This window comes from Cyanistes caeruleus, chromosome 16 (genome assembly GCF_971803275.1).
Source record: "Cyanistes caeruleus chromosome 16, bCyaCae1.hap1.1, whole genome shotgun sequence".
NCBI classification, from domain to species: domain Eukaryota; kingdom Metazoa; phylum Chordata; class Aves; order Passeriformes; family Paridae; genus Cyanistes; species Cyanistes caeruleus.
In genome coordinates, this window is record NC_141716.1 from 7,414,334 (window position 1) to 7,440,919 (window position 26,586).

Genomic DNA, 26,586 nt, shown 5'->3' on the forward strand with positions numbered 1-26,586 from the left:
TTGAATGACAAATTTATTTGTGGATTCACCTCCACCTGCAAACCGAAGCGTTCAATGGGCTAATGCTAATCCTCGTGCTCCCCATGCGGGATCTGAGTGGGTCCGACATGAGGAGCGCGAGTCCGTGCTCAGTGGCCAAGTGAGCCCCCCTGGAGCCTCCAGTTCTCCCCCCACCTCCATCCCAGCTTGGCCTCTGCAGGGAGCACGGTCCCACACATAAATACGGACAGACAAGATAACAAAAATAGCATTAATAGTATTCACAAATGAATTAAAAACTACTCGTATATGTACAGCAGAGCGCGGGCAGTATGTACACGGACAAGCTGTGGACAGCTGTGTCTGCCCGCGGTGGGCTCCGAAGGATGAGGGCATTTATTCTGGAAGCTAATTTCAGCTCAAAGGCTGGAGGTTCCCTGCTCCAGCAGCAAAAGGAGCAGCATGGGAATGAGGGAGAGGGAAGCCAGACACCTCAGTCACTGCATGCAGCCGTCACAGCCACACATGGGGACAGGGATCTGCCTGCACTATGGGACTGGGAACGTGTGGAACAGCAGTGGAGAGGCCAACAGCTCCTATTGTCCCCAAAGAGGCTCCCCAGAGGTGGAGATGGCTCTCAGCCAGTGCCAGCCCTCACTCCCATCTCCCCTGGGCTTGCTTACTCGCTCATCCCATGAATCAGCTGCTCCCTGGGCTTTGCCACCCCTGTGAAGGTGCTTCCCCTGACCCTCCCAATCCCCAGCTCTGCATTCCTGGACACCACAGCCCCAGCTCTCTGCAAAGCCCCTTGTGCCAGGGACAAGCACTCTCCCCCTCTCCTGCCTCCTTTCTTTGCCAGCCCAGAGGAGCAGGCTGGGAAGGGATGAGCACTGTCCCGCAGCCATCTACATTTGGAGTGAGGAGGAGGAAGAGGACAAAGAACCCTTCAAACTACGTACAGCCCTGGGCCTGGCACACCATCCTCATCTGGGACAGGCAGCAGCTCCCAGCAACTGATTATGTGGGAAGAAAGGAATTCACGCGGAGCTGACCAAGGGCAGAGCTCCTCACTCCTGCTCTCTGCCTCTTCCTCCTGCTCCCCCTGCCACAGGGATGAGCTCTGACTGGAGAAGCAAGGACAGGACAGGGATGCTGCAGGGAAGCTCCATCCCGCTGGGCAGCCTGCCTCTTCCTGGTGCCTGAGCATGCCAGAGACAGGGGCACGGAGCCTGACCCTTGCTCTGGCTGGGGAACTTTATATTAGTGACACATCTACACACACGCACGCACTCACACATGCAAAAATAAGTCTGTTTATTCTCTTCCAAATTATTTGGAGAACCCTGCAGGGCTGGGACACCTTCTAGCCTGTGCCCCCCCCAGCTGCCTGGATCTCTCCAGCACTGGGAGCCGGTGGCTGAAGTGCTGCATTGGCCTCAGCGCCTTTAAAACACAACAGAACAGTAAATAAGACGGGCTACAATAAAAGGAGCTGGCGGCACGAGGGAGAAAACTCCACAGAGCAGGGTGCTCGGCCGGGATGGAGGGGCTGCCCCCCTGTGCCGGTGATGGTGCTCAGGAGCGGAGTGTAGTGGATGTGGCGGTGAAGGCGCAGCCGTCCTGGCTATGGGGGGCTCGGCGGCGGCAGCTCACTTGCGGCTCAGCAGGGATCCCAGCAGAAGCACTCCGGCCACCGTCGCCCCGGTCAGGAGCCATTTGTTGAAGGTCTCCTGGCCTTTTCTCACCTCGGCAGCAGCATCGTTCCCATAGAGGTCCACAAAGCGCTCCTGTGGAAAGAGGAGAGTGGTGAGCACAGGGGTGCGAGCGGAGCACAGAGGGAAGGGCTGGCAGGAAAGCGGTGGTGGGGACCAGGCAGATGACAGATGCCTTGTGCTTCCTCACTCTGAATCATGCACACAGGGCAAGGGGAGAAGCACAGTCATGAGAGAAGAGGATGCCAGAAAGGATTTGTGAGGAGAACACCATGTGGGCAGGGTAGGGGATGCATCACGTGCTCTTGGCTCTCTAAAATTAGCATCCAAGTGTGATAGAAATCATTGCAGTGGGAACCCACTGGGCTCCATTCCCTGGCCAAAGCCCGTGGAAGCAGCAGCAGGGCTGATGCCTACGGCTGTGGGAGCCCACACCATGCATCCCCCCAATGATTTTGTATCTACAGTGGAGCCTCCCACCTGCCACTCCTACATCCTGGCCCTCGCAGGTTACTCCAAAACACGAGCTGGATTTCACGAATCCCTGTGGTGAAGGCAGACATTGGGTCGCCAAGCTACTGCCTTCCCACGGCTTCAAGTGAGCAGGCCAAGCACGAGGCTTGGCCAGGAATGCAGTCACTCCGGCCCGGCTCGTCCAAGCTGGCTGCCTCCAGCCCTTCATCTCCAGCAGCAGCAGGGGCTGGGAGGACCTCAGCCCATCATAAGGAGAGCTGTTGGGGTCCCTGAGCCGCACCCAGCAGGGCAGGAGGGGTCCCTGGGGCAGGCAGCAGGGAAGCACGTGGCCCAGGATCTGTCAGGTTTATCAGGGCTGAGCAGGAGGTGCAGGTCTGGACAGAGAGGAAGCCGCAAGCTCCAAGCTCAGGGATCGCCAGCAGCTCAGCGTCAGCAGGGGCTTGATGCTGTCACACCTTGAGCCCATCTTCCCAGCAAGATCTCCTGTTCCCTGATAAGTGAATGCAGTTCCAGTAACCCGGCTGCTCTGGGAAAGCAGAGATAAGCCCGGCTGACGCTGTCACGCTTCGTCATGGCCTCTGCACGGGCAGGGGGAGCATTCCTGTCTGCCAGCACTCTGCCTCCCCACACCTGCCTGCAGCCTGTGGCCTCAGGACTACAGGGGTTTGGTGCCCAGGTCATGGCTGGCATCCAGGTGCCCCTCTTCCTTGGAACATGGTGCCAAGTCTCCCAGCTTCCACCAAACAGCCCCAGGATGGTCACAGCTTGTGGGCTGTCTCTTCACTTTGCTACATACCTATGACCAAGCTCACAAAGTTTTTCAAGGCAGGGTGTGCAGCAGACCTGCAGGCTTACTCCCAGGGAGCTGGGCTGTGTTCCTCTCCATGGCACAGGGCTCCCCACCACAAGGGATCCGGTCTTTGATAAGCTGTGTACCTCAGCACCTGCCTCTGCCACCAAAGCTCTTCTCCATCTCCCACCAGACACCTCCCCCAGCTGCCTTCCACACCCCGTGACCACGAGGCGGTACTCACAGACCCAAGGGCAGAGTGTTGGAACACAGGACTTTGTTAACTCACCCTGGGGAACGTCACTGCTACCACCTCCCTTAGAGTCCTCTTCAGGGATATGACAGTCATTCTGTGACTCCCACCACCTACACAGAGTGGCAGAAGGCAGCTCGCTTCCCACCATGCCTACCAGCTGGCACAGGATCTGTGGAGGTGTTGTACTGTGTCCTGGCCCTGCAGGAACGGGCAGGATGGAGCTCACAGGCAGGTGCTGTCCAGGGAGAAAGGTGAGGGCTGCTTCCTGTGGTGAGTCCACTCACCCAGGGAACAGCGAGTGATGTGCTGCAGAAGAGGGATAGGAGCAGAGCCCACACCCAAGAAGGAGATATTTTAAATTCTGGCACAGGAAATCCCTCTACTGATAGGTGGTGATGAGTTTGGGCTGTGGCAGGGCATGGCAGTGGCAGCAAACTGAGAGCAGGCTGGCAGGGATGGAGGGCACAGGGAACTGGGGAAGAAGGCAGCTGTCCAAAAAACACCGCCCCTACAACATTTGTGTCTGGGGAGATTTAGATTGGATGTTAGAAAAAGGTTCTTCACCAGGAGGCGGGCTGGGCATTGGAACTGGCTCCCCAGGGCAGTGATCATGGCACCAAGCCTGAACCAGAGTTCAAGGACTGTTTGGACCACACTCTCAGGCACATGGTGGGATTGCTGGGCTGTCCTGTGCAGGGCCAGGAGTTGGACTTGATGATCCTTGTGGGTCCCTTCCAACTCAGCATATGTTTTGACCTCTCAGTGCCAGGGCCCTCACTCTAGGGATGGTCCTTCCCTTGGACACACATCCCAGCCACTTGCTCACAGCACCTGAGGCTGCAGAACGCTCAGCTGGAGGAAGGCTGCTGCATCCTTGTGATGTGTTCCCCAGAAAATCTGCTTACCTCAGGGATTCAGTAGGACCTGCCCCACTGAGAGTCCCACACATCTCCACAGGTTCCTCCTGACCCACAGCAGGGACATCCCCACTGTGTCCAGGAAAGCTGCAGTGGTGGACAGGGCCACACATCCCTCCAGCCTCTCCATAGGGCAGGCACCAGGAGAGGCCCCCCCCAGCGGGGCAGGGAGCCAAGAAGGGCTGGCAGCCGCTTTTCCATGTTGCTTTTTCCATGGCATGTGCTGCTGAGCTTGGGGAAAGGCAGTTCCAAGAAGCCCTTGCTTCCAAGAAAAGGAAGTGTTTGCTGAAGGAGAGATAAATGGCACCCAGTGAACGCAGAGCTATCGGGTGCTACAGGCGGAGAGGAGCACAGCCAGAGTCTGGCAGGGGCAGGATGGGGACATGAGCCCCTCTCCTTCCCTTGGGAAGGGAGCAGCAGCTGCTGGAGCCACAGCTGGGGCAGTAGAGGACCCGAGACAGATGTCTCCCCTGGGAACCAGATCCCAGGCCAGAGGGAGTGGGAAAACAGGCAGAAGCGTCCTTCCTGCCCATGTTGGGGGCAGGCTGAAGGTTAGGGAAAGGCAGCTTGCTCTGTTCCCACACCATCCTGGCCTCGACCGCTCCACACCTGAAGCCCAGCACTCCCAGGATTGATCCTGACCTCTCTGGCCTGGTGTTTGGATCTCAGGCTTGCCCAGACACGTCCAGATATTTCTGGCCTCCCCCAGTCACCTTTATCTGAGAGGAAATATTTGGAATTCCTGAGCCGATCACAAGGACTGTGGTAGCAACAGCACTTCAGTGTCTCAATCTGCGGGCCTCTTCCACCCGAGAGAACAGGCTGTTCCATCAGAACACCCGTCACATCCCCTTCCCCACCCCGGGCTGACTGACACGTCCGAGAGGAGGATGCTCCGGAGCAGGCAATGAGGAAGCAGAGATCTTATTCCTATGCAAGATGCAATCCCCTGTCTTTGCCTCTCCTCCCCAGAGCTGGGGAAGGAACCCACATTTTTTGTTGGAGCCTAAAACACCACTTGCTGGAGGAGCTGGGGCAGGGGGTGTTTCCCTCCTGCTGCAGATGCTGCTTGCAGGAAGCAGAGAACCTGGAGAGACAGCCTCCACCACTCCCCAGAGCTGGGGCAGGCAGGTTCTGCAGTGCCAAAAGTTCTCTGGACACTCACAGAGCCCCAGACTACAACCCAGCATTGTGGGGAATGCAGCAACCATTTAAACACTGCCCAGTGCCCACACTTTTTGCCCTGTGGCAAAAAGGCAAGAGAAGCAGATCTGACCTAAAGTGCTGTCTCAGGTGGGAGAGCAGACTAAAGAAGCATGACTTCTGGCTGAAACACTACTCACATCCTGGCCTGGGAAGGGGAACACCTAAAATTTGAGGCTCTCATTTGTTTGGCTGGTTTCATTCACCAGTGCTGCCCACACCAGTTGCTGTATCCAGTTCAGAGTGAGCACAGCAGAGCAGGTTCCTCTTTCAAGATAAGCCCCAGCACTCGGGGAAAGAGGATTCGGTGACACTGAGCCATGAGGGCAGGTGAAGGAAGCAGATGTGGGCAATAAACTCCCATCTGGCCTCTGGTAAGGCAGGAGAGTGGAGAGGGGAGGGCTCTGGCAGTTTGGGGTTCAAAGCTTGCCCTGCACAAGGGGGTGAGGGGTGTGGAGGTCACTGAAATACCAGGACAAAGCTCTGAAAGCCAGCAAAGAGCCAGGCTCTACTGGGAGTATTCAGGTGAACTTGGTCAAACTTCAACACGGAGACTTGGACTCTGGAGCTTCCCCATGGCTCTGATACCCCAGCCCCCACCTCAGCATGCATAACAGCCCTTCCAGCCTAAAGATCCTGATGTGTTTTATCAAAAATGAGCTGATTCCCCAGAATCTCCTGTGGGATAAGACAGCATTGTTCCCAAATGGATCAACAGAGCTATGGGGAGGTTAAGTGCTTTTCCCAGAGCTGTGTGCAAGCCAGCAGCATGAGCCACAGCGTCTGACTCCCAACCCAGGCATTCTCATCACGAGGCAATGTTTCCCTTGAAAACAAGGCTGTTTCTGTTTTACCTTCACCGTAAGTACAGCTGTGTTCCTGCTCAGAGGTCTAACAGCAACTGGCGGCCGGGAGCAGAGTCATCTGGATGACCAGACATTTGTTAATGAGATGCTGGGAACAGTTTTGTGCTGAGCAGCAAGACGAGGAGGGAAAAAGAAAGGCAGCAGCTCAGCACAGACCACAACAAAGCCCTGTATCGACAGCAACCTGCTCCCAGAGCCCCTTTGGGCTGCCAGCTCACCACATGGGGCTGGCATATGTGAACCTGGAGGTGAAGCACAGGGGGGAAAAGGCAGCTGAGAGCTTTAAGAATAAAAGAAAACAAGTATTCCCAAAGGCTGACACTGGGATCCTGTAAACGCAGCTCTGTGGGTCCCTTTGTGATATGAATGGAAGAGACATCCTAGAGGTTCTCCCTCTGCCCTGCTCCCCCTGATGCTGTATCCATGTGTAGCCCCCACCACTCCTAGCCCTGAAATGAGGGCAGCAGGGAGAAAGTGTGACTGCAGAGGTCACAGGACTGCCTGCAGTGCTGGGCAGTGGAGGTCAAGGTGAGCACCTGACATAGGAGCATGGCAAGGGAGCCTGCCACCCAATGCAGGTCTGACCTTACCCATAGAAATACAGATCTTAGAATGATTAGAGGGGACCTTAAAGATCATCTAGTTCTAATCCCCCTCCCATGGACAGGCAAAATCTGCAGCTTCACCCCACTGGTCCCCACCAGCAACCCCAGGCAGGCTCAGAGTGGGGTGGGGAAGGGGCTTTGGGACACAGAGAGAGGAAGGGGCTCTGGGGACAGCAGCTGCAGGTGCAAATACTCCAGAGACTCAGCTCTAACTGTTATGCAAATGGTGACCTCCAGGGAAGCAGCTGCTGATCTCCATGACAATGGCAGGGAATGCCACCCACCCACCCCCTCTCCTGCCTTTCCTGCCCTTGGAGCTGATGCTGGGGTGTTGTGGACTCTGGGGTGCTGTTACTGCCCAAATCCCAGGGCTTTCATTGAAACCTGCAACTGGGAAGGAGACAGCCATAAATTCAAAAGACTCAAATAAGAACATCCCATCCCCTCTTTCTCTTCTCACTCGGGCTTTGCTGTGGGGCTGCATGGGGGGACCAGCAGGGAGGCTGTCCCTTGGGCCAAAGCCTAAAAGACCTGCGGGGCTCCAGCCTAGCCCGGGCCAGAGCCAGCTCTTTTCTAACCAGAAACAAACCCTCACTAGCACATTCCAGCCCTAATCCTTGCCGCGGCAGCCTTCTGTCAAACTGGTTTCATCACCGGCTCCAGGGAACCTGCAATAACCCCACACCATTCAGCACAATTTCAGCGTTTTCCAAATACATGAAAGAGGCTACGGTGACAGCTGTAACCCCCGTTCCTGCCCCGGGAGACTGCTGTGCACAGCACGAGATGGAGAGCAGGGAATTGCACTCTCCGTTCCAGAAATCTGCTGAAACATTCATGTGTATTAAAGCTGGAGACGATGTGAATGACTAATCCACTTGCATCCATCTTTCATCAGTGTTCCTCCCAGAGCTAACCAGGCTGAGGGCTCCCGAAGGTGCCACAGCCCTGGCCAGCACCGGGTCCACCCGGCAGGGCAGACGAGGATGGCAGGAGACACGGCTCTGGTACAAAGGCACAGCGAAGAACACATTGGCTGAGCCGGATCCACTCAAGAGATTAGCACCTGCTGGGAATGGGATTGTTTTCCAAAGGGCATTAAGTGGAATAGTCCGAGGAAAGACGGTCTCTCTGATGCTTCTCCCCACCGGACAGATGGTGTCTGAGCCCCGCAGCAGAGCAGCCTTTGTGCGAGGGGCGCGCTCGGGGGGCAGGGAAGGCTCCTGCTTTCATGTCCCGGTTATCTGCCGCCTGCGGGGCAGGGGAGCAGAGGGCCGTGGCCAGCTCACTGTGCCGGAGCACCTCAGCAGGACCACCAGCATCCAGGGAACAGAGCTCAATTTTCACCTTGTCATTGCTCTTCCTGGACGTCAGAGCTCCTGTGCAATCGTGCCCTTGTGTAACCGTGGGGAAACCTGTGCCGGGGAGATGTGCCATGCTCACGTGTGCCCGGCTGCTGAGCCACGTTCCCTTCTGCCAGGGGATGAGTGGGCGATGCTGACAGCTCTTTTTGGTCCTCTCCCGCACCGTGAGCCTCACCAAACCCACCCCACAAGGAACATAGGCATTACCAGGGCTCAAGGGAGCCAGGCTGGTGCAGGAATGGTCCCCAGAGGAGACGGATACTGGGGAAGAGCTGCCTGGTTCTCCTGCCTCAGCCACTCGCCCACCGGCATCCTGAAGGAGCCATGGCCAAGCTCTACCACTTCCCACTTCGGCCCTGGCACCTCACGAGGCTGCTATAATTCTTACATGCCACTTGAATGAAAAAGGGGAAAGGGTGGAGGTGCAGGAAGAGGAGGAAGATGTGCTCATTCTGTTTTCACTTCCTGTTAGTTCCATGAAATCTCAAATGATTCAAGCCACAAAGTCCATTTTAGCAAAATCCTTGCTGACTTGAGGGCAGGAAGCACAGTGGGCAGCTGATGCAGCAAACACGAGAGAGAGAGAGAGCAAAGCAGCATGAGAAGGAGACTTTGTGCTCTGCCCTGGGCTCCTCCATGCATGTTGTTGCATGAAATAATCACTGGCTGGTGCACTGGAAGCTTCTAAATGAGGTCAGTTGCTCTATTAAAAGACATTAGCTCTCCAGCAAGTTTAATACACTGGTGAGCCATACAAGTATAGACATACACTTGCAACACTCTATGATGGCTGATTTACTGGTAGCAACACCTTGTTTTCTCTGTATGTAAGTCACATGTCACCCAGGCACTACCCAGAGCCACACACACAGCAAGCACCCACCTCCCAGCCCAATCCTTGAGCCAGCTCACCACAAGTCCCACACAGAGAGTAATGCCACGTAGTGTCACCAGACATGCTCCCTGCACAACACTGGTAGTGTCTCCCCAGTCTTCCTCAGCCTCAACGGTGGCACAAACCAGAGAGATGGGCAAATGGGACTGGTACTGTTCAGAGAAGCAATGTAGACAGTTGTCCTGCTCCATCTGATCGTAGCACTAGCTGCATTCAAATCAAACTAGCTCCATTCCAGTCTAGACCTCTTCTCTGAGCTTCACAAAGAGCCCTTCATCCTCCAGTAGAGAAGAAAATCCTTCCATGCTCCTTCAGGAAGCAGCCAGTTCCAGCAGCTCCCTTTGGAGTCCCACCCCGAGAGTCAGGTCACTGCATGGCTCTGCCCATAAGCCCCTTGCACAGTCCTGGCATGAGCAGCCTCAGCTCCTGCTTCAAGCCCTGCCTGCTGCCAGCTTGTCACGTTTTGGAGTATTTGATTTCACTCTTAAGAGCACCTGTCTGGCAACGGTACAGGCAGGGAGAACCTGCCTGCTCTTTGTTCTTGGGCAGGCAGAGCACGGAGCAGGACACCTGCCTTGGTTTCCCTCTGAGCTCAGGTGCAGGCCTGTGAGCCGGGGAACTCTGGGTCCATCCTAGATCAGGAACAGGGGCTGAAAGGCTGAGCCCAGCCCTGCTCCCACCCGAGGCTCCTCATCTCCAGGGCTCATCTCCCCAAGCAGGATACTGATGCCAGGAGCTAGCTACTAATTGGATCTACTTAAATCAGCAGCTACGTCTGCAGACACAGCTGAAACACAAGCTTGAGCAGGAAGGAGGATAATGCAATAAATTCAAACAGCTCTCCCCAAGGGAATCGCACAACCCCCTGAAACTTCCCTCTTTGCAGATACAGCCCATTACCCTTCCCTGGGCATGCTGTGCCAGTGCAGAGGCAAGCAGCAGTCGAAAAAGTAACCAGCCCAAAGCCCCCTGAAACACCAAGCTCCCCAAGCTTCCTGCTCCCAGCAGCAGAAGGAAGGCAGACCAGCTACAGCACAACATCCAAACAGTCCCTGTGGCCACGGGAGCCTCTCTGGTTAACGCTCCCAATCCCGCTCCTCCCTCCCTCCCTCCCTCGCTGCCCCGGAGGCAGGCAGCAGCGCTGAGTGCACTGGGTTTCCCATTAAAGAGATCCTGAGAGACAGCACTGGGCTGGTACACGTGAGCACGTGTCCGAGAGAAGACACGGGCGGCTGGAGAGATGCTGGCTGCACCGAGCTGCAGCGGGCGTTCCCGCCTGCAGGCAGTCCTTCCCAGCACTGCTCAGCCCTCCGATTCTTTTTTTGCTAACTAAATTAAACATGAGGATAAAATAAGCAAAATACCTAAAAATAAAAAATAAACCGAGCATTTCTACAGCACAACTAGGTCACAGCTCCCCAGCATGCGAGTTGTGGCAGCCACGGCTCAGCCCCTTGAGCCTCCCGGGTTCAAAACTGACATCTCTCTTAAAAGGCTGCTCCTGAAACCCACACCTGCTCTCCGGTAAGCCCAGCTGGAGCCATCTGCTAACGGCTCTGCCTCCCAGCAGCCCTTTGCACCCTCGTTCCGCTGGGCTGTTCTGCTGTGGCAGAGTAACTCTTCTCTCCACCTGACCACGATGGGTGCCAGCCCGTGCCCTGAGCCTGCCCTACTGCCCCCTCCATGAGTGCACTGTGGGAGAAGCTCTCCCACGCCTCTGGAATGCATGTTCCCTAACTTGAGCTCTTGGCATCTCAAGGACGATTAGGAGCAGGACTTCAGAGAGATCTCGCACCAAAAACCCCTCAGCACATCATTCCAGGTGAGGAGCAGGGAGGAGGAAGTTTCCCTGTCCAAGGTCAGGGCAGTAATGCAAGGAGTGCTCTGGCACTGAGGGACTCCGCTTCCCTTTCATGCCTTCACTCTGTGCGTTAATCTTTAGTGGCTCAGAACAATAGTGTTTAAGGGCAACATCCCTCCCTTGACGGGAGGGTGGAGCAGGAGAGCTGAGGGTGGAGTAGCTGGTCTCCTGCCACCAAAAGGCAGAGCCACCCACAGTGAATACCTTTGCTCTGAATCAGCAGGTAGGTCAACATCCTGGCTGCTCTGGGGTCCCCAGAGGGGACAGAGTAGCTGCCCCCAGCCCCCTTCTGCTCCCACGGAAGAAGCCACCATTAATCCCTTGCCTCTCGGTTCAGCAGGTCTGCAACACTTCTCCAACTGATATCCATCCCTTCCCTTCCCCCAGCTCCTCCTGGGAATACTCCGGCTTTACAGCTAGTGGGGAAAGAGCTGCTAGAGAAATACTCCTTGTAATGTCAAGATGGGACTGTGCTTACAGCTGGCAGCTGCTTGGTAAAAGCCAAAGGAAACCAAACCGTCTCAGCTTCAGCAAAGGTCTCAGAGCACCACACCACCATTCAGCTGCACCCAGTGTGTGCTGCAGGCAGGGGGGAACCATGTACACAAACCATACCAGAACTCCACAGAAATCAGGCACAGCAGCCCAGACACATGCAGAAAGCTCTCTTTCCACTGAGGAAAAAGAGAGCTCCCACCCACCCCTTCTGCTGTGCTGGGACGCCCCACTGCTGCTGAAACAGGGAGAGACCGCGGGCAGCGCTCCAGGGACCCGGCTCCAGCATCAGAGAGGAGCAGGATGAGCAGGCGGAATGACATTACTGAGAGCAGCTGTGAACACAGAGCAGCAAGAAACAGTTTGTTAATTATTTCACAGGTCTTTTTTTAAATGACACTCAGCTCTTCGGATTAAAGAGCCTCAGAGTGCTTTACGAATCAGAGTTGCCAGTGGCTCCCCTGGGAGCGAAGGAAACGCTATCCCTTTCGCTCAAAGACCCCGGGGTTAAGTGGGCTGCTCTGAGCCACAGCCAGCCACGGGCAGGAGTTTGGCTTTCCAGGCGCCTGCTGTAATCACAGATCTAAGGAACGTAATCAAACTGCACCACACACCGAGAGGCAGCAAGGAAAACAGGCAGGGCCCCAAAGAAGGAGAACGAGTAAAGGGGGTAAAGAGCAAAGCTCTGAAATCAGCCTCTGCAATGCTCTTGGTCTAGCGGCAGGAATGCTGCTGTGGGCCGGGCAGGAAGCTGCAGTGGAAGTCATTCCAATGGCATTTCCTGGAGAGCACTGCAGAAAAGCCTCCCAGGTCGAAGGCTGGGTGAGGAGCTGCCAGGGATCTGCACGCTGAGCCCAGATCTCCAGCCATCAGAGAGGATACAGCTACCTGGGCTGGTTGCCCCAGGCAGGACAGCCTGAGACAGGACACTGCTGGCAGCTCCCACAGCCAGGGAGGAATAGCCAGGACTGTGAAGGGACATGGGGAATCCCACTGGCAGAAGGACAGTATTTTTTTCACCCCATGCAGGTGATAGCAGTGGGGCCATCGTCTCAGCTGCACAGGATCAAGACTGTAAAATAATAACCGAGGACAAAGCGCAAAGCAATAGTGCAGCTGAGCGCCACACACCAGGTTGCTCAAAGCCCCATCCAACCTAACCATGAACACATCCAGGGATGGGGCACCCACAGCTTCTCTGGGCAACCTAAGCCAGTGTCTCATAAACCTCACAGGGCAGAGAACCTTCCTAATATCCAGTCTAACTCTGCCCTCTGTCAGTGAGGAGGAATTCCCCCTTGTCCTGTCACTCCATGTCCTTGTCCAAAGTCCCCTTCCAGCTCTGTTGGAGGCTCTTTAGGCACTGGCAGGGAGCCCTCTCTTCTCCAGGCTGAACATCTCCAATTCTCTCAGCCTGAGATGAAGCCGTAGGATTCATCTTCAAGATCACAAAGCATGGTCTTGGCTATGCTCAGTCATTTCCACTTAGTCAGTTCTGCTGCACATTGACCATCGCATGGAACAAATGGCTGTGATCTCAAACAGGATTAGAAGTCTGGGGGCATCCCCAAAACCCAACTTGTAACACTCAGAAGGGCAGAACTCTGGCGCACCACACTTCCAGGAAACGTGGTAGTGGCAGGGACAGCTTGTGCAGGATACCTGGGACACAAGGCACAAGGCCAAAAAAAGCATTTCCAAAGAGCTGAGAATCAAAGTCTAACTCTCAGTCTGAAACCATTGAGGAGCCTGAAGCCAGAGCACAGGACAAAATCCCAGCTGTGCGCTGTCATATGACACAGGCTGAGTCATTTCCTACCATTCAGAAAAAAAATTTAAAAGATAAAAATGAGCTTGCTATATTGACATCTTCAAAGGGTTTTCCCCAAAGAGAATCACAAGCTTCTAGTCCACAGGGTGACACAACACATGTCCCAGCACACCAAGTCCTGTGTGGCCAGGGTCAACTGAGAACCCAGGAAGCACTGAACCAGAAGTAGCTCATTCTCCCTCAGCCTAGTACAGTTTGTTGGGATTCACATATCATAGACTGGTGCTAAAGATGCTATTTGCTTTCAGTTCTAGCCTGACACAGCCCCTTCAAGTTGGTCCTCAACATATGCCCCACAATCCTCTTGAATTTATATGCACAGATCTAACTCCAAGGTCATCCAGAAAACCCTCCCTCCTTAAAATCCCACTCTGAATGTGGATTTAGGCTTGAAGGAAAGCTGTCATGCACTGGAGGGTCACAGCCAGGCAGGAAATACTGCTCACTTTCCTTTCTCAAACAGATTATGCACGGTCAGTACATTTCTGCCTGCCAGGCTCTCTCCCGTTCACCCTGCGCTTCCCCCTCCTTCCTTCCAACTCACCAGATTTCTCCCTCCATGACTCCCAATCCCCACTAGCATCACCATTTCAACTTCACAGCTAGTGGGACCTGGTCCTGGTCAAAGCAACTGCCCCAGGAAAGCCTCCTTTTTGGATGTGCTGGCTTGCCAAGGCAGCAGCTCTCTTCTGGCTGGTTATTAAACGTTCCCCTTGGGTTGTTCTTGTTTGTTTGTTTTCCCAGTGCCAGACTGCAGAGCAGAGGGCAAAACAAGGCAGAGACAGTAAATGTGACAAAATACTCCTATGCTAACATTATGGAGCAAGATTTACTATTTCCCCTTGCCTCAAAACTTGATTTCTCAAGAGAATTGCTACAGCTCAGCACACAGCAGCCTCCAAAGGCACCTGCACCCCATGGCCCTCTTATGCTGCCTTTGTTCCACTAGTGGGGAATGAAACAGAGCTTCCTACACAATTGGGCTGTGCAGCACTTGTTATGGAGCCATGATCCTTCCCTCTTTCAGAGGGGCTTTCCAGGAAGAGAAGTGCTGCAGTGCTCCAAAACACAAACCACCTGGGCCCTGCCAAGCAGGCCTGCTAGAACTTGCATCTCTCTCACCAGGACCTGCCTGCTGCACCACTTGGGAGTGCTTTGTTTGAATGGGACAGGCTCAAACAGCTCCAATGCACCAAACAGACTCCCTGTGCAAATACGGTGGCAGGAGAGGGACGGCTCCATCACAGCCAGGGCAGGGTGGCACTCCTCTTGCAGGGAGAGCTGGCAGAAGGCCAGCAGCTTTCTCCCTGCAGCTGGAATCGTGCAAGAGCGAAGGAAAGCAAAGCATCCCCGTGCACACCCCACATGTGAGGCACTCAGGAGCTCCTATGGCCTCTGTCTCTTGGTGTGGAATGGCATGGCTGCCTCCAGAAAGGGACATGATGAAAGCTGAGAGTGGAAGAAAGCCACAGCCAAGATGTCAAATGAGCACTCAGGGTTTGCAACAGGCTGGCAGCAGCAACACTGCCCAGCACTGTTCTTTTGGTGGCTGGTGGTGTGGATTCCCCACACACCAGTCTTCACCACCCTGCTGGGCTTCCATTCAGCTCCCAGCATGGCCCAGGCAACGGCACAACCTGGGCAGGGAAGTTAAAACCCCGGTTCAAGGTTAGAACAAGAGAGCAAGGCGGTCCCCTGAGTGGGAAACGGCTTTTCAAAAGCAGGAGCTGGTGGGTGGGTCAGATAGAGAGGAATCCTGACCCTTCCACAATCTGTTGAACAAATATTTGTTCCAAACAATTAATTTAGAGACAGACACAAAAAAATTGAAGAGTCTGAATCGTGATGGTTGGGGGCGGGGAACAGAGGGAGGAGGTGTTTCATTCCCCACAAGCAGGGACCAGTGATTTTCCACCAGTGATTTAATCTAAATCCCCCAGAGAGTTCATTTACAAAAAATCAGATTGCATTATCGCCTAGGTCTCCAGGATACAGCCCAATCCGTCACTAACAGCAACAGCCACACTAGCTTGGAAACCTCAGTTTGATCACTTAATTCCAAGACTAATCTGTGGCTCTAAAAGCCAAAAGCAGAAGGAGGGGGAAAGAACTCTGCATTTGGCCAGGGCTATCTGCAGGATGAGAGCGCTAATGGGCCACATACTGCCAGATGAAATGGCCAGCAGATCCCGGTTATTAATCGAAACCAAGCTCCTCTCCTTGCCGGAGCAGCCCCACCCAGGCAGTGGCCCAGGGCGGTCACATTCCTGGAATTCCTTCTCCTTCACCCTCCCTGAACCAGCTCCCTCTCCTTGGGTGCAACAGCTCCCCTTCTTCTCCAGGGTCCCTAGCATTGCTGGCCAGGCACAGGGAGCTGGGGAGAGCCTCTTCTCTGCCAGGAGGGTGCAGAGCACAATGCTGGGCTCAAAGGCTCCTGTCCCCTTCCCAAAATTCTGGGTTCTATGGATAAACTGTGAGCTGAAGGGGCCAAGAGGCCTCAGCTCCCAGCAAGGAGGCAATTCCCCACTGTTTAGATGCCAATGCCTGACAGCATGAACTCTTTCCAGTGGGAACCGGTAAAGGTTACACCAGCAGGGAATCACTAAGATGCAGAAGCCAAATGAAAACTCAGACATCTGTAGGTCATATACCTCCCGCCGGCAGTCCCAGACTGCACCGCACAGCCGGACCCGGCATTTCAAGAATGCTTCCTGAAGAAATGCTTATTCATGTTAATACCTCACCACTGAGAGCTCCCAGGGTTTGCTGCTGGGGCAGCTGGGAGCACTGCTCCCTGCCAAGGGAAAAGCAGCTGCAGGCTTAGCAGCTCCCCAGTACAGAGGTTGCCTCCACCTCAGCCCTGGCTCCCACCACACCAGCTCAGACAGTACCAGAAGCCCACCCACCCACCAGGATCTGCTGTGGGATTCACTTCACCCTGAGCAAGGCAAGTGCTGTTTCCAGAATGAAGAAGTAGCTGGTACCTCAGCAAATCACCAGCCAGCCCACTACAACACTGCCTTGGAGAGGAGGAAGCTCCACTCCCTGCTGTTAATGACACTGGGAGCATGCCCCAGAGCCAGGGCTCTGCTTGAAGAACAAGCTTGGATGACATTAGCTTTCCAAAGGCTCTTGGAAAAACTGGTCTTTTACATAATATCCAGGGAGAAGGAGAAAAAGCAGGGACGGAGAAAGACATATCTGAGCATATCTATTTGTGTCAACAAGGTGGGCAGAACCTCTTGGGACAGAGTGTTAAGAGCACAGAGGGCAGGACACCACTTTATCCTCCCTGCAAGGGGTAGGACAAGCTCTAGCACAAACATTGCAGGGAGCTGTGCTCTGGTTTGACCAGCCCCATTGCCAGCCTGGAACAAGGAAGGGCCTGGGCAGCCACCCCCACCATAGAGAGGTGTTCTTACCCATCCGCCATTCTCCTGGATCCAGGGATCTAAGTGGTCGGTCAAGTACGTGGTCATCCAAGACACAATGCGTTTCACCAATACCCGCATCTCCTTAACAACGCTCTCCACGCACAAGGCTCCTCCGAAGGAGAAGAAAGCCACGATGCGGCCCCAGTTCACTCCATCGCGGAACAGTTCATTCACTACCTGCTCAAAGCTCTGATACGCTGTGCTGGGAGTGATGTGGAGCTGGGAAGTGAGGTCGCTGAACGCCCGCCGGTACCTCAGCTCAAACTCATCCCCCGCCTCTCTCAGCGCCTGCCTCACGTCAGCTGCTCGACGGATCTCATGGACTTCGAGGCTGCTCTGGTGGACGGTGGCTCCGTTCACTATGTGGCTGGTGGGTGCATGCCAGGAGGGGCTCCCGTTGAGGACGCCGTCCATCTCGTCCTCCTCCCCTGCAAAGTCAGTCCTGTTCTCATCCTCCTCCTCCAGCTGACTCCAGCTGTATCCTTTCTGTGAGAGCTTGTAGGAAACAAAGTCAATCACTAACTCCCGATTACTGCTGTACATTTTCACACCTGGGACACCCTCAATGAGTTCATGGTCCGGAGCACAAGCCGATCAGCACTTAGCAGGTTCTGACTCCACTCTTCTTCCTTGCAACCGATGGAAGCATCTGACCTTAGCACAGAGGAGGAGAGAGGCACCGAAACGGTTAATGCCACAGCTCTTAGATGCACCCGCGCCATTACCACCGATAGCTTATCGTTATACTGAGATCACCCCGCAGCTCTACGCCGAAGCTCAGGGCCACCAGATTGAAGCCGCACGGAGAACCGACCACAACACCCCCTTCCCCAGAAACCAGCCTCGAGCCCCGGGAACCCCCAGGCTCGCTCCGAGCAGACCCCAGATCTCACCGGGTGCGGGCTGCGCCTGGCAGGCCGGCTGCGGGCCGGGGCGGAGGCGGTTCTCGTTCTGCTGGAGCTTCGGGTCGGCCCGGACCGCAACAGCACCGCCTCCGCCTCGCCCCGCCCAGCCCGTTAAAGGGCCCGGCGCCCCCGCCCCCCTTCGCCGGTGTTACCCAACGGCTGCAGCGACGACAGCGGGCGGGCAGCGCTACCCAAGGATCACGGCAGCCCCGGCGGGGCCCGGTTTGAGGGTAACCGCAGCCCCCGCAGCCCCGAGGCCCCTCGCTCCCCCGCAGGCGGAGAGGATAAATCGCTGAAAACCGGCGAGAGCTCGCCACCGGGGGTGCTGCCGCACGGCCCTGCGTCCTTACGGGAGCGATTCCAGTCACCGTTTGCGGCGCGCTGCCGCTGAGGCCGGGACGGTGACACGGCGAGCAGCGGCAGGCGGGAGCGCCACAGGGGGTAGCCGGTCTTCCCGGCCTCCGGACTGCCCCGACCACCACCGGACCGCTTCTCCCAGACCCCCGGACCACCTGCCCCAGTCACCGGATCGCCCCCCCCAGGGTCCCCGGACGGCTCCACCGGTCGCCGTACCTGGGGGGCGGGGCCGCGCACGAGGGCCGACACGGCGCCCGCGCGGCCGACACGCCAGCCAATCAGCGGCCAGGAGAGCGCCGAGGGGTGGGGGCCCGGCAGCACCCTCTCCCTTTGGCTGAGCCGCACGTCACTCATGGTTTACCCTACCCCGCCCCTCACCTCAGCGCCCGACGCAGGGGCCGCGTCCTTCCCGGCTATGCCGCGCGGGCCCGGCTGGCGGCGACGCCGGAGGTCGCCGGGAGCCCCGCCGGGCCTCGGCCCGCTCAGCAGTTCCGGGACTCCTTCCACATCGCCCGCCGAGCGGCCGGGGGGGTGCGGTGGGGTGGGAGGGGGCAGCAACGGGGCGATGCGCATGCGCACGGCGCCTCGAGGCTGGGCGAGGAGCGTCGGTTGGACGGCGCGGGGGCACGGTGCGCACGCGCCGTGCCGGCTGGGCCGCTGCGCAGGCGCTAAGGTGCCGGGCTGAGGGCGGAGCTCTGCCGCCCCCTGCTGGCCGCGGTAGGCTCAGCTCCGGCCTGCGCTCTCGCCGCTCCCTGTGGGCTCGGTCCTGCCGCTGACACGGCCGCCGTCCCCTCAGAGCAATCGGGAGCTAACGTGAGGTTTTGTGTCTCCACAGTGCTCAGGGAGCTCGTGGCGGGGCTGTGAGAGGAGGTTCATGCAGGCAGTGCCGGAGCAGTCAAGGCGACTGTGACAGCCGGGGCCTGCCCCTCCGTTAACAGCTGACTGTCCATCCCTCTCCAAAGCCACGGGGAAGATTATGCAGTACTTGGGGTCGATAACGCTGCTCTGCAAAGGGCACTTTCTCCTCACAGCATCGAGAAATCTGGCCGGTCTTACCAGGCGGTGGAAGCTGCCTTCCCCGTGCCCAACAATCAGAAGGGCTGATGTGCTGAGAAGCCGGGCAGCGGACACTGATAGAGCCGGAGTATTAGACCGCGGCTCCGGTAGGCTCCTGCCCGGCCGCACCTGCCCACCAGCCGCTGATAGGCTTTCCAGAACGACTCAAAGCACTGCCTTTTCTGATTGGTCTAATATGTCCCGCAATGCATTATATGAGTTGTGGTTCGGTTCTCGCCCGGTCATTGTGACGCTGTGCAAGCATCTACTACATTTCCCGTCAGGCTTTGCAGGGAGAACGCAACTGCGTTACTCGGCGTCTGCTTATCCGGGTCCTCAAGAGGTCCAGCTAATCAGCGCGTGCCAGGGCCGTACGCCGGCGCTGATTGGTGGGTTCGGACGGCCGAGCCCTGTTTGAAATCCGTTAACGGCGGCGGCAGAGGCGCCGCGCGGAGTGGCGGCGGCGCTGCTGCTGAGGTGAGTGCGGGGGTATTGGCTGGATACCCCCAGCCTCGCTCCTCTTTCCCCGATCCACAGCCCTTCCCCATGTCTGGTTGTTCGTTCCAGCGAGGAGGCTGTTCCCCGGGCCTTCTCTGAGCCCAGGTATTGATAACGGGGCCGAGGGCTCGGCTGGGTAAACGGATGCGGAAGGCGGCTCTGGCCGCTCAGCCCGTGACCGGAGCCGCTGTCGCGGTGCCTGGCGGGCGGGCTCGAAACGGAGCCCCGGGGGGCTGATTGCGAACCCCTCCCTCCCTGGGGAAGCTGAGCCCGGAGCCCCCGGCCGGCAGCGGGAGGAGCCGCCATGGCGGGCGGTTCCCGCTCCCTGGCGGGATCACGGTACTGGAGCGCCGGGCCTGTGCCTTACGGTGGGGTGGGTGCCTCGGGGGTGAGATAGCGTTCAAAGTCTCTAACTAACCACGAAATCTGATGAAACAATGTATCTCACGACGGAAAGTTCTGTAACTTCTCAGTCCAAATCCTGCTTCCCAGGAAAAAGAGGGAAGCAAAGCAGGGAAAACCTGGCCCAAGTAACAGAAAAAACATTAGGGGAGCTATTTTTATGCGGGGCTTTTTTTAAACTGGAGGACCTTCAACTTAATGTAACAATTAGTTGAGGTTATGCAAGCTAAAAATAATTTACTTTTCCTTGAACATCTATTTTTAGAATGTCCCATCTTCGTGTCTTCTGAAACTTGTGGGATCTTTTTTAGGGCCCACGAGATATCAGGGCTGTTTATTTTTGGGAATGGGGGCGGGTCTGATAGCAGAGCAAATGCTGTGCCAGTACTTTGGGCTGTTGGTCGGGGTGGTCTGCGGAACTCTCTATGGCCTCAACTCTCAGCTGTTGAGAGTTAAAGGCTTTGTCTCCTAGTTTGAGCATTAAATGATGGAATAGCAGCATTCTGGGGGATGGTGAATCCAGTGTTGATTTTGTGCTGCAAGAAATCCCCATTGAACTTTGAGTAAGGGACACGAGAGAGGAGGGAGAAGCTGTAGATCCAGACTGTTGTAAGTGTTTACTTAACCCTGCTCAGGGAAAAGCAAACATGAAGGGTGACTTTCTGAGGCTGTTGGCATCATGCAGAGGGAGTTTAGGTGATGGCTTTGTGGTGTGATGATTCTTACCAGGCTGTGGTGACAGGACTTCAGAGAGGCAATTATATCCCTTTCTAATGCTGCAACTTGCATGTTAACCCCTGAAAACCTTGGATTACTATCCCAATAAAAAGAACAGAAAACTCTTGAGTTGCAGGACAACGAAGAAGCTGCCAAGCTGAATTAAAGCTGCCTGGTTAGTGCAGCATCTTGTCTTTAAGTTGAAGCCCAGCAGAATGCCCTGGAATTGCTGAAGCACATTCCCATGCAGTTGCCTTAGACTTGGGGAAGCTTCTCTTGCTTATTCCTGGTTGCCTGTCTTGGGTTCTGAGGCATGTGGATCAGATGTAACTTAGAATAGCCTTGTGTGTCTGTTGTTTATTGTGTTTTCTGATCCTGTTAGGGTTTGCCATAAATAATATCTGTAACTTGTGAAGCTCCAGTGGTGTGTTGTGATAAGGCATCATCTCCAGTTCACCAGGACCTTATTATCTATATTGCAAAGTGGCAAGAAAGCAGATCCCTTGGCCTTCCTCAGGATCTGACTGGTTTGGGTTGGAAACCCAAATCATCTTGTTCTAACCTCCCATCACCATTCTGGGCAGAGACAACTTCCACTGGACCAGCTCTGTCCAACCTGGCCTTCAACACTTCCAGAGATGGGGCAGCCTTTGCCAGAGCCTTACCACCCTCACAGGGAAGAATTTCTCCCTAATATCTAATCTAAATCTCTCCTCTTTTAGTTTGAAGCCATTCCCACTTGTCCTATCACAACCTTTCTGTGTCCCTATCACTTCTGTCCTTGCTACTCTCCAAAACTCCTCCATCCTCCTTCCCTCTGACCTTGTTTCTCATCTTGGAATGCTGCATCCTATCTCAAACACCATGGCCTGAATGACTGGGAGGCTTCTTTGTCCAGGCAGTTTGTGCTGTTGGCACAAAATTCACAACTACATTGAGACAAAGACACTGAATACATCTGTCATGGAATCGTGTCAGTATTTTAAAGCTAATTTGGATTAGAGTGAGGTGTGAAGTTATTCCAAAATACCTATTGCACTTGTGGTTGGATCAGTCTTATTCTGGGATAGGAATGCTTGTTCCAATTTAGTGTAATCCTTTTTCAAAGCTAACTAATCTAAACCATGCCAAGGCACTCTTCTGGAACGTGCCAAAGTGTAGTTACTCAAAAGAAACCTGATGTCCAGAGAACCCACTGCCTATTCCTCCCTGTGGGTACAGCTGTGCTGCTCTGGAAGCACGTTTAGGTCAGTGAGTAGAGAGCAGACCTAGAAAGAAATGAAGGTTTTAACTAAGTAGTTGCTTTATAGAAGGAATTTGGGGTGTTTTTGCAAGTGAGAAGATCAGATCCTCCTTTCCTGGCTCAGCAGCTCTGCAAACCAGGTGAAAGCTGATCCTGCAGAACGGGGGTGAGGGTTCCCCGGCTGGCTTGCTGCAGACACCCGTGTCGACACAAGAGGTGATGGATGTGGGGGAGAGCAGGGTCATGCTTTAAATCCACGCCGAGCTGTGTAGGATTACAGCATGCCTGTAATCACGCTTGGGGAAATGCACTCATTGCCTGCTAATTAGGGAACGCCCCTATTAATGAGGAAAAACTTCCATGCCTCCCTTCTGGTGGATGAATGCCGTGGTGCAGAGAGAATTTTGGATTGAGATAAATGTGGTTGTGCTGTCAGAATCACAACCGGGTGTTTTAAAATGCCTGCAGGGAGTGGGCAGTGGGTGTTGGGCTGTGCTTGGCAGAGCCTCTTGGGATTGCAGATGCCTTGTGGTGGGCACAGGAGTGATAAATCACCAGAGCATTCCTGGCTGATCCCTGTCCTAGCCCGAGTCGGTGGGCGGAGGAGCAGGATGCCTCTCAGGGAGCTGCTCCTTCACCGTCAGTCCTGTTCCAGGCAGGACTTAGAGGATATGTAGGGATTTGAGGAGTGGATGCCATGAGTTCATCTGACTGAAATGGACTTTCTGGAGTTCAGTCACAATAACAGTTATCTCCCTGTTGTCTCTTTCAAGAATCAAGAGTATGAAACTGAGGCAGTGATACAATCCTTTTCCTGACTATTTTCTTCTGTCTGAGATAGAGGGGAGAGAGAAGGGGTCACTGAGGAGGTCAGTGATGAGGGTGGTGCCACTATGGAATATGGACTCTACACAGTAAAAAGCTGCAAAGTGTAGCAGTGGGCACATGTAGCTATGAAACATGATGCCCAGAGCTCTGACTCTGACTGGAGAGGGTGAGGGGAGAATGCAGATGACGCATTTGATTTTTAAAAAAGTCTGAAGTGTTGACAGAAATTCTATCTTGATTAAGGGCAGTAGGAAAGCATTTGATTCCAGCCATGTCTCCAGCTCAGTTACAGTTGGTTTTGGCTCCAGTTCTTCTGTTTGCCTTCTTTGGGCCCTACCTTGACATCTTCCCAGCTGGGTAGCTGGTGCTTCTCTAATGACGTTTTTGCCTTTAACAATCACAGCTCTGCTCTGGGGAGCTGAAGGCTTCTCAGTGCACCCATCCTCGGGGCCCAGTGGTTGTGACCAGTGTGGTACCCCCTAAACACTGCTTTGCTTTACTCTTGACCATTTTCTTATTTATTGAGTTACACCATCTGGGTTTTGAACCATGTGTGGTCTGCCTAGACAGATGGTTTAGGGCTGAGGCTCTATGGGTTAGGAATATGCTGCTTTGGAATTTCTTGGGTTCATAAAAGCAAAGTTCAGGTGATTTCCTTGGGGGGTGTTTTATAACATCCTTGTGGCCTTTGCCTCACAGCTGTTCAAGGCATCACAAAAACACCTTTGCAAGAAGGTTTTGTCTTAATTTCAGGGTTTATAACTTTGTCACTGGCTTTATTCCTGTTCCGTTGAGTTTAATATCACCTGTTGACACAGGGACTCCTCTTGCTGTCAGTGCTTCATTAATTAGCTGCAGGGACTGTTTGACACGGGTCACAGTGCTCAGTTTGTTTATAGCCTGGCCAGCTTCGGGCTAGTGCTAAAGAATGCAAGAGTGCCTGACACTGCCCTCCTTCTGACTGTTTGCCCAGTAACAGTGTTCTGCAGAGCCCTCTTCCTGCTTTGAAAATCTATTAGAAGAGCACCTTTGTGTCATTAGTTCTTGTTTGTAGCCCTTCAGGGAGAGAGGCTGTGCATTGCAGTGCTCTGGAGTGAATCTCATCAGTTTTGTAAGTCCTGTAAGGGTAAGAACTCTTCTTTGTGTATGGTGAGGGAAGGAAGTGCAAATCAGTTTGTCTCTGGAAAAGCTTTATACTTCTTAAAAAATACAATTCTAGCACCTAGAGGTAGAAAAAAAATCCTGTCAAAACTTGATCTTTCTGATAGTTTGAACATGCAAATGTCAGTAGTGGTGAAATCTCCTTAGCTTTGCAGATCAGCAGTAGAATAAAACTCTGCATTGCTCATGTGGAGTTCTGCCCAAAGGTGTGAAGTGCAAGAAGCAGGGATGTACCAAAGTCTGTCCCAATGTCTGTCCCTAGAAACTCTGCAGAGGAGGAGAGGTTGGGGATGATGCCACTGATATCCTGTTGTTTTCTAAAGGGCTGTAGCAGTGGAGACAGAGGGCTCGTGGGGACAGTGTGGCTGTGAAGATGTCTAAGCCAGATTCCCGTTATTCTTTTGATGTCCCAAACATCTGCATCGATTTTGCAACTCTGAATGAGGATGATGTACACAATGCAGACTCCTGGTTTGGTAAGTTGCTTCCAACTCCTTGAGTTGTTTCCTCATTGGATGACACCTTGATGTGATCCTTGTTTTGAGTCTGGTTTCTGTGCCAATTAATCATGATGTTAACTGCATCATTCATCATGGATAGAGTTTCTTTCGTTCTGTTTTTTTGTATTTAAATTTTATCATCTGTAACTTGACTTTGTTAGTCTCATAATGATATTCTGGGGTATTGTTAGCAATTCCTAACACTGTGTGCAGTAAAAGTCTTTCTCTCCTTACAGACCAAAAGGCCAATCTGGAGAACATCCCTCCTGCAGAAAATCTGGACAAGGTCTCACACTGCAACTCTGCTTTTTCAAAGCCTGATGTTATTCTCTCTTCTGTCCCATCACAAGAAGTAGCAATGAGTAAGCTGGCATGGTGTGGCAGGGAGGGAATAAATTTTACCTGCTTTTCACTGACAAAATGGACAGGCCTCTGGCTTTCGTGGAGCCATCTTCATAAACTCTTATCTGTGAAGTCTCATGTGGTTTTACTTGTAGTTGTGCTGTATGTGTATATATAGATGAGCTGACACTTGCCCCTTTCTCAGGTGAAAGAGATGGTGAAGCAGAATGTGCCCAGGGCAACGCGGTCCCTCAGAATATTGTTGGGTCCCTGGCAACCTGGAGAGCTGCTGCCCCTGCAGAGGCCCCTCAGAGGTGAAATATTTGTGTTCAGTCTGTACAATGATTGATGATAGTGTAACTAAGCAGGTCCTTGGTCTCAGGATCTGCAGTTCTAGCTGTTCTTGGGGCATCCTGTGGGGCTGGAGTTCTCCAACATGGAGATCGTGTATTGGGACATCTGATCTGCTGTCTAAGCTGGAGGGGCAGTCTCTAGGGTGGAAATGTAATGCAGTGTCTCACATACTTGTCAAATGAGACTCGACAGCACCAGGAGCTTCTGGAATGTGAGGATATCTGAAACTGAGATGGCTTATAAAGTTTCTTTGTTTATATCTGCAGAACTCATTCTTGATATGAATGCAAGGGGCTCTGCATGCTCATATATAGCAAAGAGTGTTTAGCTTATGGATTGTTAAACTTTAAATCGTGCTGCATCTAGATTGTTGTGTTAAACACAATTTTTGTGGTGGAGTTAGGGGATTCACTGACACAAAAAGTGTTATCCAGGGCATGTGTCTCCTCAGATCTGTGGGAAAACTGACCTCTGCTTTCTGTCCTACTCTAGACCGGGCAGGAGACCGGCTACAAAGCAGGGGAAAACCCAGCAGTGCAAGCAGCCAGGCAGAGTCAAAGGAGAGAGAATTGCTAATGCCCCGGATAATAAGGAAGATGTTCCACCCTTGAAGAAAATGAGAATGTATGTCATCCAAGTCCTTCTGTTTAGGGCTGGGAAAAGCCTGGCTTCCACCTGGCTGAGAACATTCTTACAGGAAAGTTAGGGGGTGGTGGCTGGAACTGGTTGCTGATACTGGTTTCATGAACAAGAAATGGCTGTAAATGCTGAAGGAATTGCTCTGTTTGGAGGTAGAGATGTGAATGAAATAAGCATGGGCTTCTTCACCTTCTTACTCAGTGTCTGTCAGTTTTAAATTTGTCTGAGCTTATCCATCCAGAAGTCATCAGGCAGTCATTAGCTATGAAATAATCACAGCTAAAATATTTCTCAAATTAACTTAACCACTAAAGTATCATATGGTGATAAGCTTGAGGTCAGGAAATTGAAGTGTGATCTTTGAAATACCGTTATACCTCGATGATCTACAGTGTACCTCCCTTCTCCAGAGAAGTTCCAAAAACTCAGTAATTCATATTCCCTTCTGCAGCCTTAGACTACTGGGGAAAGCTGCATGGTCTATACCTGGGCCTGGGATGAGGTAAGGCCAGCATGGCATACCTTAGACCTCACCAGGTGTTGGGATGTTATGCATAGTGGTGAGACCTGCAGGTGATCATTTCTTTAGGGCACAGTTAATTAAGGGGTTTGTCCTAATAACTTTTTCTCTTAGTTCTGGTAGCAGAGAGAAGGTGACAGAAGAATCCACAGAGACAGAGCCCCTGCAGGATCCTGGCCTCTCCCCAGAGAGAGGGAAAAGCAAACTGACCATGCCCTCCACGCCAACAATGTTGAAGTACGTGGCTTTCTTGTGACTTGTGTGCTAATCACAGTTGATTTAGGTGACAGTCCTGGCTGAGTGTTTTCAGCTTCAACTTAGCATGTGATGGTATCACATTTAGTAAACACTGGATCAAGGCAACAATATTAGGATAAAATGT

At 53.7% G+C, this 26,586-nt stretch overlaps 2 protein-coding genes across 28 annotated transcripts in view; one reads left to right on the forward strand and one right to left on the reverse strand.

Annotated features, from left to right (window-relative positions):
- BCL2L1 (BCL2 like 1) lies at window positions 1-19,167 on the reverse strand. Of its 14 annotated transcripts, none has more exons than XM_023939760.2 (3): window positions 19,001-19,167; window positions 16,671-17,331; window positions 1-1,766 (listed from the first exon to the last, which is right to left on the reverse strand). In XM_023939760.2, the coding sequence occupies exons 2-3, from the start codon at window positions 17,223-17,225 to the stop codon at window positions 1,629-1,631; spliced, it is 693 nt and encodes a 230-aa protein (XP_023795528.1). In that variant the 5' UTR covers window positions 17,226-17,331; window positions 19,001-19,167; the 3' UTR covers window positions 1-1,628. The 14 variants fall into 14 exon arrangements, with proteins under 14 accessions (XP_023795528.1, XP_086709215.1, XP_086709216.1 ...); XM_086853089.1 differs by having other exon boundaries at window positions 16,671-17,336; window positions 18,323-19,167; XM_086853090.1 differs by having other exon boundaries at window positions 18,323-19,162.
- The window catches only part of TPX2 (TPX2 microtubule nucleation factor), a 14,242-nt gene continuing 6,732 nt past the window's right edge, over window positions 19,077-26,586 (forward strand). For 3 of the 14 annotated variants that reach the window (XR_015277068.1, XM_023939750.2, XM_023939753.2), the window contains exons 1-7: window positions 19,077-19,477; window positions 24,173-24,325; window positions 24,586-24,711; window positions 24,897-25,005; window positions 25,538-25,669; window positions 26,136-26,186; window positions 26,319-26,441. Coding sequence is in view for 12 of the 14 variants with exons in the window: in XM_023939750.2 (XP_023795518.1) it covers window positions 24,223-24,325; window positions 24,586-24,711; window positions 24,897-25,005; window positions 25,538-25,669; window positions 26,136-26,186; window positions 26,319-26,441 (644 nt within the window). In the remaining 2 variants the exon portion in view is untranslated. The other 11 variants (XR_015277069.1, XM_023939754.2, XM_023939755.2 and 8 more) reach the window with 5 other exon arrangements.